Below are 10,117 nucleotides of genomic sequence, written 5' to 3'. Positions count from 1 at the left end.
AAATAAAAAGACAAATATGTCATAGTTAGTATGTCATCCAAAATGTGACAAAAGTCAAAATATATATATCATTCAAAAATGTGACAAAAATGTCATAATTTATTATGTCGTCCAAAATGTGACAAAAATGTCATAATTTATCATGTCGTCCAAAATATGACAAAAATGTCATGGTTTAGTATGTCGTCCAAAATGTGACAAAAAGTCAAAATATAGTGACACGAGGCAGCAAAGGACCAGCAGCTCCTGTGTCCCCGCCAGTGGGTTTCTGTGATTTTCCAGCCTCTTAAAAGTACAGTTTAATATGAAAACACGACAAACTTGTACGATGAACGGAGCGCACCATGTGATTAAGACAGGACACCATTTTGTTTTCTCTACATTCTGTACACACGAGCAGCTTCTTTTATTGCCAGGAGAAAAAAAAAAAAGATAGCAAATGCAAAAAAAACAAGCAAAGAAAAGGTTTTTGGTTTCAAAGACTCACCTTCAGTATTTCTCTCTCATGTGCCTTTAACTGAAGTGTCTCCATTTATTTTTAACAAGAGCTTGAAGCGAACGTCACTCTAACTGCAGACATTCATAAGTTCTTCATCAAACAGTGAACTATAAAACCTCACGTTCTCACACACACACACTTACATAGTAACATGTTGTGTCAATCGAGTTTTAACACGTTCAAAAAATTGAAAATGAACAAACTCATGAGGGTCACAGAAGAAGCAGAGATGTTCTTTCTTTACTTCCTGTGGACCTGAACTGACGTTAAAGAAAAAACAAACTGTACAGTGGGGGGCGCTACAACATAAAACACATTTTTACCACAATTCAGGAGGTCAGTGAACGTCTCACTGTGTTTTCTGACTAAAACACAATGTTATGTTAAAAGGACAGTTCTTCTTTTTCACAACATTAGACAGGCAGGGACACACTCACTCTCCCACACCAAAGCTCATAGAGAAAGGCAGTGATTTTAGTTGGCGAGGACACAGGAGCTGCTGCCCTACTGACTTTCTCTGTGGGCTTTGGTGTGGAAGAGTGAGTGGTTTACAAAACTCTGTCTCACAGTGAAGATAAAGACGTGAACGTGTTCTTAAAGATATCAGAGACTTAAACAACTCTCATGTTTTCACTGAGAGTGAGACTGTCTGTCTCCTGCAGGTTCTGGTTACAGGGGGCGCTCATAGCACATTTACTGCCTCATACAACACTCCAAAAGAGGAAAGGCCCCGCCCACAAGGTCAAAAACACGACAGTCCCTTTAAATCATTGTAACTGCATAATATCAAGACAGGAGCAGTGTGTGTGTGTGTGTGTGTGTGTGTGTGTGTGTGTGTGTGTGTATGTGTGTGTGGGTGTGTCTTTGTTTGAAATTAGGTGTCCTCCAAATGTGAGTCCAACACTTTTGTCCCTTTTTGTCTCTTTGCTGTGACGCTGCTGCTCCAGTGTCTCTGAGTGTCCACAGGAGACGGTACCTCTGAAATTCCCCCTGAAAGACCAGAAGACAGAGAAATGTAGATCTACACTCACACTGCTGAAAAATGACACAGTAGAAAATATTCACATTTAAAAAGCTGGAAAATGACAGGAAGTAGAAAATATTCACATTTAAGAAGCTGAAAATGACAGTAGAAAATATTACATTTAAAGCTGTAAGAAAGTAGAAAATATTCACATTTAAGAAGCTGAAAATGACACAGTAGAAAATATTCACATTTAAGAAGCTGAAAATGAAGAAAGAGAAAATATTCACAAAAGCTGAAAATGACAGTAGAAAATGTTCACATTTAAGAAGCTGAAAATGACAGTAGAAAATATTCACATTTAAGAAGCTGAAAAATGACACAGTAGTAAATATTCACATTTAAAAGCTGAAAATGACAGAAAGTAGAAAATATTCACATTTAAGAAGCTGAAAAATGACAGAAAATATTCACATTTAAAAAGCTGAAAAATGACAGAAAGTAGAAAAATATTCACATTTAAGAAGCTGAAAAATGACACAGTAGAAAAATATTACATTTAAGAAGCTGAAAATGACACAGTAGAAAATATTCACATTTAAGAAGCTGAAAAATGGCAGAAAGTAGACATTTAAGAAGCTGAAAATGAACAGTAGAAAATATTCACATTTAAGAAGCTGAAAATGAGAAAGCAGAAAATATTCACATTTAAAAGCTGAAAATGACAGTAGAAAAATTCACATTTAAGAAGCTAAAAATGACAGTAGAAAATATTCACATTTAAGCTGAAAATGACACAGTAGAAATATTCACATTTAAGAAGCTGAAAAATAAAACAGTAGAAATATTCACATTTAAGAAGCTGAAAATGACACAGTAGAAAATATTCACATTTAAAAGCTGAAAAAATGACAGAAAGCAGAAAATATTCACATTTAAAGAAGCTGAAAATGACAGAAAGTAGAAAATATTCACATTTAAGAAGCTGAAAATGACACAGTAGAAAATATTCACATTTAAGAAGCTAAAAGGTAGAAAATATTCACATTTAAAAGAAAATGGCAGAAAGTAGAAAATATTCACATTTAAGAAGCTGAAAATGACACAGTAAAATATTCATTTATTTAAAAAAGAAAAGCAGAAAAGAAAAGTTGAAAATGACAGTAGAAAATGTTCACATTTAAGAAGCTGAAAATGACAGTAGAAAATATCACATTTAAACAAGTAGAACATATTCACATTTAAGAAGCTGAAAATGAAACAGTAGCTGAATATATTGCCAAGCATTGTTAGACAAAAAATGCTGAAAAATATTCATTTGAAGCTGAAAATGACAGAAAGTAGAAAATATTCACATTTAGCTGAAAATGACACAGTAGAAAATATTCAGATTTAAGAAGCTGAAATGACAAAAGTAGAAAATATCACATTCAAGCTGAAAACATTCACAAAAATGACACAGTAGAAAATATTCACATTTAAGAAGCTGAAAATGACAGAAAGCAGAAAATATTCACATTTAAAAGCTGAAAAATGACAGAAAGTAGAAAATATTCACATTTAAGAAGCTGAAAAATGACACAGTAGAAAATATTCACATTTAAGAAGCTGAAAAATGACACAGTAGAAAATATTCACATTTGAAAAGCTGAAAAATGACAGAAAGTAGAAAATATTCACATTTAAGAAGCTGAAAATGGCACAGTAGAAAAAATTCACATTAAAGAAGCTGAAACATGACACAGTAGAAAATATTCATCTATGTTTGATTGGGATAAAGTGGGATTGGTGTGGGCTTAGCATCCAGAAATCCTGACCATCAACAAATACATTATAATTTTATTCATAGGGGTTTATTTAACTCCCAGGAAGCTTCATTTGATGAAGGTTATTAATGATCATATGTACTTTTGTTCTTCCAAAGAGATTGAACTTATTTTCACATGTTTTGGGAGTGTACCCCAGTGGCTGACTTTTGGAAGTTGTTGCGTTAACCTCTCAAAGTTGTTTAGTCCTGTTCGCCGCCACACTCATTCTGAATGATTTGTCAAGGCTGGGGTTGACACTGGACAAGAGAAGAGCATTGTCGCCTGGTCTTACGCAGCAAAAAAACTGGTTGCTACACGCTGGAAACCTCCACATTCACTTCTTTTCGAAAGCATGGGCTTTAACATACTTGGATATTGTTTATTTGGAGTTGTCGCACAGCTAGGGTCCATGGAGCAAAATAATCGCATTAGAGGTTTGGAATTGACTTAACTGTCCCCCGTGGGGCCGTATAGTTTGTGATATGAAGTTTGGATCCAGGGGAAGGTGGGGTTTTCTTTGTTATTTGGGATTGTGTGTTTTTTTTTGTTTTAGGTTGTTGTTTATTCATATGTATCTGTGTATATGTATAGGTCTGTATGTGAATTTATATTTTATGCTCTACTTTCAGTAAGTGCATATACTTATCTATATTTTTCTTATGTTGTTTCTTAAAATAAAATAAAAAATTTGATCACAAGAAAAAAATATTCACATTTAAGAAGCTGAAAATGACAGAAAGTAGAAAAATATTCACATTTAAGAAGCTGAAAAATGATAGAAAGTAGAAAATATTCAAATTTAAGAAGCTGAAAATGACAGAAAGTAGACTGAAAATGACAGAAAGTAGAAAATATTCAATTAAGAAGCTAAAATGACAGAAAGTAGAAAATATTCACATTTAAGCTGAAATGACAGAAAGTAGAAAATATTCACATTTAAGGTGAAAAGAAAGTAGAAAATATTCACATTTAAGAAGCTGAAAATGACAGAAAGTAGAAAATATTACATTTAAGAAGAAAATGACAGAAAGTAGAAAATATTCACATTTAAGAAGCTGAAAATGACAGAAAGTAGAAAATATTCAATAAGAAGCTGAAAAACAAAAATATTCACATTTAAGCTGAAAAATGACAGAAAGTAGAAAATATTCACATTTAAGAAGAATGAAAATATTCACATTTAAGAAGCTGAAAATGACAAAAAAATATTCACATTTAAGAAGCTGAAAATGACAGTCACAGAAAAGTAGAAAATATTCACATTGAAGAAGCTGAAAATGACAAAAGTAGAAAAATATTCACATTGAAGAAGCTGAAAATGACATAAAGTAGAAAATATTCACATTTAAGAAGCTGAAAAATGACAGAAAATAGTCACATTTAAGAAGCTGAAAAATGATAGAAAGTAGAAAATATTCACATTTAAGAAGCTGAAAATTACAGAAAGTAGAAAATATTCACATTTAAGAAGCTGAAAATGACAGAAAATAGAAAATATTCAAATTTAAGCTGAAAAATGATAGAAAGTAGAAAATATTCAATTTAAGAAGCTAAAAATGACAGAAAAAAAAATATTCACATTTAAGAAGCTAAAATGACAGAAAGTAGAAAATATTCACATTTAAGAAGCTGAAAAATGACAGAAAGTAGAAAATATTCACATTTAAGATGAAAAATTATAGAAAGTAGAAAACATTCACATTGAAGAAGCTGAAAAATGACATAAAGTCGAAAATATTCACATTTAAGAAGCTGAAAAATGACAGAAAGTAGAAAATATTACATTGTTATATTTAAAATATAATATTTAGGTGAAACTGTGGACTGGAGTATGATTATTTTGTACCTGGAGTCACAGCTGATGTGCAGCACTTTCTCCTCAATCCTCTTCCTCCATTTTCTCCTCCTCTTCAACATCCTCCTCCATCTTCTCCTCTGCTCCTGTCTCCTCCTCCTCCTCCTCCTCCTCTCCTCCCCCCCCTTCCTCTCTGCTCCGACTTCCTCGGAGTCTCCGACTGCGACAAACCTTGTGGGCGGGGCCTTTCCTCTTTGGAAAAGTCTGAGCAGAGGTTGCGGCTAGACTCGGGGCCGGGGACAAAGTAGGACATGAGGAGGAAGGGGAGGGCAGATTCAGAGGACTGTGGACGGGGGATGAAGCCGGAGGGGGCGGAGCTGCGGCGGCAGACTTGGACGTGGCGGCGGGAGAAGGCTGCGAGGATGAGTGGAGCGTCTGCAGCGAGCAAGCGTCTCCCGAGGAGGAGGAGGAGCCACAGACTATGGACGAATCAGGAGCCGGGGAGCAGATGGCTGGTTCTCTGTGGACAGGAACTCGGGGAGGAGAGTCTAGGAAAAAAAAGGAAGAAAGGTTTTAGTGTCACGATCATGTTTCTCCACAGATCCTCAACCGTCGTTTCCTCGTACCAGGGCCGCTGCTCGTCTGAGACTCATCCGTCATTGGTGGCTCCGCCTCCTCCTGGATTGTTGGTACTGATGCTAGTAGGCCTGACACACACACACACACACACAGTAAATATTAATATGCAACACCAACACACACTCAGTGAAAAACAAAATGGCTGCCAGCAGAGACACAAGATTTTAACCACTTCACAAAAGAGTTGGTTCATAAAATTGACGTCAGTTTAAGTTTTTACAATATCTACGTCACATGATCACGATCTCTGTCTGACAGTGAGATAGTCACAATGTCGTAGACTTAAACTGACATATAAAGAGCTCAAATAACAGCAAACCGTAAAACCAAACCTCATAGAGAAAATCAGTGATTTTAGCTGCGGGGACACAGGAGATGCTGTTTGACTGCTGCCTCGTGTGGTCACTTTGTGTCAGTGAGGTTAATCTGAATTTTACAAAATCAGACATTAGAACTTAGTGATGGAGGCAGCAGCGGATCAACAACTCTTGTGTGTGTGTGTGATGGTAAAATCACTGATTTTCTCTTTGGGCTTTGGTGTGGGAGAGTGAGTGGTTTTAGACCCAACACAGTGCAGTTTAGAGAAAGAGTGTGCTCCTACTAAATCTACGATATCTATGTCACATGTTCATGTTTAGTATAGTTTATTCACATCAAAGTCTTGTTGCATAATCTCCATGACAACACAAGGATCTCAGTAAACGCTACGTGTGTGTGTGTTTCTTTCATGATGCTCGACGAGGGCGACGTGTTCTTTGAACGTGGAAACACTAAGACCATGTTTTCACTTCACTGATGTCATACTTGTTGTTTGGAGTTAGTTAAAGCTAAAGTTAACTGTTCCTCTATTCGTGTTCATTGATGCTGCACACTGTGTATGTCAAAACATTTATTAACAACATGAATGTAACAGTGCTAAATGTGACCTCTGACCTCCAATAACACACACATCACACATGAAAGGAGCTTTGTAGTAAGATGTGACGCGCGTGTGTGTGTGTGTGCGTCCCTGTGTGTATGTGTGTGTGCATGTATGTGTGCGTACGTGTGTGCATGCATGTATGCATGTTTGTGTGGGCATGTATGTGTGTATGTGCATGTTTGTGTGGGCATGTATGTGTGCGTGTGTATGTGTGTGCGTGCATGTGTGTGTGCATGTATGTGTATGTGTATGTGTTTGTGTGTGTCTCACTGAGTCCTCTGTAGTGCGACAGCTGCTGATAAACTTGCTTCATCCTCTCGATGTTGAGTCGACTTCCCTCTGCGTGGTTGATCATAGGTTTGGGATAATCCACACCCACCACACAGTTCGCCGCCTTCTGCAGCGACTCCGGAGCGTTCCACGGCTCGTAGATGTAGCGGTTGGGATAATCCTTCAGGACGGGGACGTAGCGCCTGTTTGAACAGCACATTCAACGCAGTTTTCAGTAAGTCCACTAACGTGTGGATGAAAGACATAAACCCATGTGTGGAAATGTAAAGCACATGAATGAAGACCTGATGTAGTCTCCTGATGGGTCGGTCCTCCTTCCAAAGCCCACGGGACAGTAGCAGTGGAAGAACTGTTGGAAGAAGGCGCTGCAGGACAACCACATCCAGCTGCCAGCGTTCACACTCCAGTCTGCATCGAGGAGCAGCTCCTCAAACACCTGCAACACACACACACACACACACACACTCAAGACATGCTCTTCAGTGTGTTGGAGAAGCCAAGATCAAAGTGCTGCTCCGCCACACCTTCATGCCGCTCTCCCAGGTGATCCACAAGTCTCCTCGGGTGAGGAAACAGGCCACAGCGTGTCGAGCCAGGTGGTGGATCCAGCCTTCCTGTCTCAGTTGAGTCATGATGGCGTCAATCCAGGGGAAACCGGTCCGACCCTCCGCCCACTTAGCCAGTGCCTCTGGGTTCTGGTCCCATGGGATCTAGAGACCAAAGAATGATATTAATATTAAAGTATTAGTTCAGGGGGACTTCCGGTATGGCGGCACGCTAGGTGGATGGTGGTCTCGCCCCTCCATAAAACTTCCGACAAATTTCTTACAATAAAACAAAGTAATTGTCACCAAGAGAAAGTGGAAGGGAACCACCTGGAGCAGCTTCACAAAGCAAGGGTAGAGGTCGCGGCAAGTCTTCACAGCCCAAAATAACTTTTACTCCGCCTAAACAGAGTGGTGTTGCTACAGCTAACGCTAGCCAAATGACGGAGGATAATGCTAACATAGCCAGTGCTGAAGGAGCTACTTCCCAGCCAATACTTGAAGCTATCAGAGACTTAAAAACTGACTTCTTTGGTTTGACGAGTCCTGCGTCTCAGAGACGCAGTTAGCAGCCTGGTGGCTAGGGTCCACAGCCTCCAAAATAAAAACAAAGATATGGAGGACAAAATTGTCGACTTAGCTGTCGAAGCAAGATCTAGAAGATCTAACCTAAGGCTGGTCAACCTCCCAGAGGGTGCGGAAGGTAATGATGCCTGCTCTTTCCTCGAGGCTTGGATCCCGAAGGTTTGACTTCATCTAACACAAAATAATCCTGGAGAGAGCCCATCGCGTGGGGCCAAGGAGCGACCCGTCCCCATCCCCGACAACATTGATTATGAAGTTTATGAACGACAGAGTTCTGCATACGGTCCGAAACAAGAAGCAGATATTCTACAAGGACAGAGCTGTTCGGTTTTACCCCAATTTAGCGGCTGGGATTCACAAGAAACACAAGGCAGAAGCATGGTTGATTTTGTCTATGGGCTTTAGTGTTTTCCTGTTGGAAAAGTCTGTCTCACAGTGAAGATGAATACATGAACATGTGACATAGATATCTTAGATAGCAGTAGAACAACCAATAAGAGGCGGAGTCTTTCTCTAAACTGCTCTGTGATTGGTCAAAACCACTCAACCACTCAAAATCAGTGATTTTAACATCACACACACACACAGGAGTTGTTGATCCACTGCAAGTCCAAATGTCTTATGTTGTTAATTCGGCATGAAAAATCCTGCATTCACATTTACCTCAGTGACACAAAGTGACCACATGAGGCAGCAGAGGATCAGCAGCTCAGAGTGAGTGCTTTACAAAAGTCTGTCTCACAGTGAGATAATCAGACGTAGACTTTATGAGCAAAGAGGCTCAAATCTGTTTTTTCTTGTGTCGCTGCCAACTCATTTCGTGCCTGCTGGATTCTGCAGGTGCGAAACCCTCGACTCTCGCGTTAACTGTCCACACACCTGGACACAGATGGGGTTTCCCTCCATGCGGTCAAAGTTGGGGTTGTTGGTGGCGGCAGTGTAGAAGAACTCTCTCCACAGCAACTGTCCAAACAGTGACAGAGGAGGACTGGTACGCTTCCGCAGCTGACGGAGGGAGGAGGACAAGCAGCGTTACCAGAGACGGACGGGGTGAGAGAAGACGGAGACAAAGCACAAGCTCCACCCACCACACACCTTCATGTAGAGCTCTCTGAGGTTGTAGTACAGAACCCTGCAGGACAAGCACCCGAAGCGCAGGTACGGGCTGAGGCCGGTGGGGCTGGCATACAGAGAACACGTGTTGACGCGTGAGTGCTCGAAGTTAGCTACCCACACCTGCACGCACACACACACACACACACACACACACAGTCATGTGATCATCTCAGACGTCGTCATCAGTCCTTTATTGTGGATTTATTGGCCGATATTTTCACTTTTTCAAAATAAGAGTTGGCAAAACAAATTACTTGATCTTGATAAATGTAACCAAGTCACAGAAAAGCTTTTTAAATGAAAAATTTAATTTGTTTCTATTTTTCTGATGACGTTGACAGATTAATCAGCCGATATTCAATGAAGTTTGTTTAGAAAATGTAACTGAAGTCACTTAAAACATTTGTTTTAAATAAAAATGTAACACTTACAAACTTGATCACTAAAACTTGGATTTGTTCATTAAAAAATGTATTTGTTTTCTACTTTGCTTTTTTTATGACCCGTTTCATGTGTCTAATGTTTATTCATGATTTTTGACTGAAATATTCTATATAATGTCGTGTGAAAGCATTCTGACTGAAAACATGGTGCTACAGTGTCAGCTTCTCGTGTACCTTCTTGTCCAGATGTTTGTTGAGTCTGTGCAGAGCTTCTGATTCTCCTCCCTTCCACACAGCTGGAAGTAATCCCTGTGTCCTGAAGCCTGGAGGAACAAAGTGAGTTTTTCCACCGTGAACCAAACCTGACATCATCATCATCAGCCATTCATTCATTCACCACATAAACCACTTCTGCCATTTTTCAGCTTCTTAAATGTGAATATTTTCTACTTTCTGTCATTTTTCAGCTTCCTAAATGTGAATATTTTCTACTTTCTGTCATTTTCAGCTTCTTAAATGTGAATATTTTCAACTTTCTTTCATTTTTTAGCTTCTTAAATGTGAATATTT

The 10,117-nt window shown here is 39.0% G+C and overlaps 1 protein-coding gene across 1 annotated transcript; it reads right to left on the bottom strand.

Annotated features, from left to right (window-relative positions):
• Positions 1-466: 466 nt before the first annotated feature.
• LOC122763219 (cryptochrome-2-like) lies at positions 467-9,937 on the bottom strand. The gene is made up of 9 exons (XM_044018258.1): positions 9,782-9,937; positions 9,144-9,284; positions 8,928-9,053; positions 7,443-7,628; positions 7,203-7,354; positions 6,898-7,100; positions 5,693-5,773; positions 5,118-5,614; positions 467-1,489 (listed from the first exon to the last, which is right to left on the bottom strand). Exons 1-8 carry the CDS (start codon positions 9,923-9,925, stop codon positions 5,151-5,153), a joined length of 1,497 nt encoding a protein of 498 aa, XP_043874193.1. The 5' UTR covers positions 9,926-9,937; the 3' UTR covers positions 467-1,489; positions 5,118-5,150.
• Positions 9,938-10,117: the final 180 nt, after the last annotated feature.

Source organism: Solea senegalensis, unplaced genomic scaffold (genome assembly GCF_019176455.1).
Source record: "Solea senegalensis isolate Sse05_10M unplaced genomic scaffold, IFAPA_SoseM_1 scf7180000016591, whole genome shotgun sequence".
Classification (NCBI taxonomy): domain Eukaryota; kingdom Metazoa; phylum Chordata; class Actinopteri; order Pleuronectiformes; family Soleidae; genus Solea; species Solea senegalensis.
The sequence above is the reverse complement of the archived record's forward strand: the minus strand, read 5'-3'. Positions and strand labels throughout refer to the sequence as shown.

Bases quoted from the DNA above. Each gene is read 5' to 3' on its own strand.
- LOC122763219 (XM_044018258.1), bottom strand. From the start codon at position 9,925: ATGATGATGATGTCAGGTTTGGTTCACGGTGGAAAAACTCACTTTGTT. The intron at 7,101-7,202 runs GTCTTCATTCAT...CTGTTCAAACAG, and splicing joins CCATCAGGAGACTACATCAG to GCGCTACGTCCCCGTCCTGA. The intron at 5,774-6,897 runs GTGAGACACACA...TGTGTGTGTCAG, and splicing joins GTCGCACTACAGAGGACTCA to GCCTACTAGCATCAGTACCA.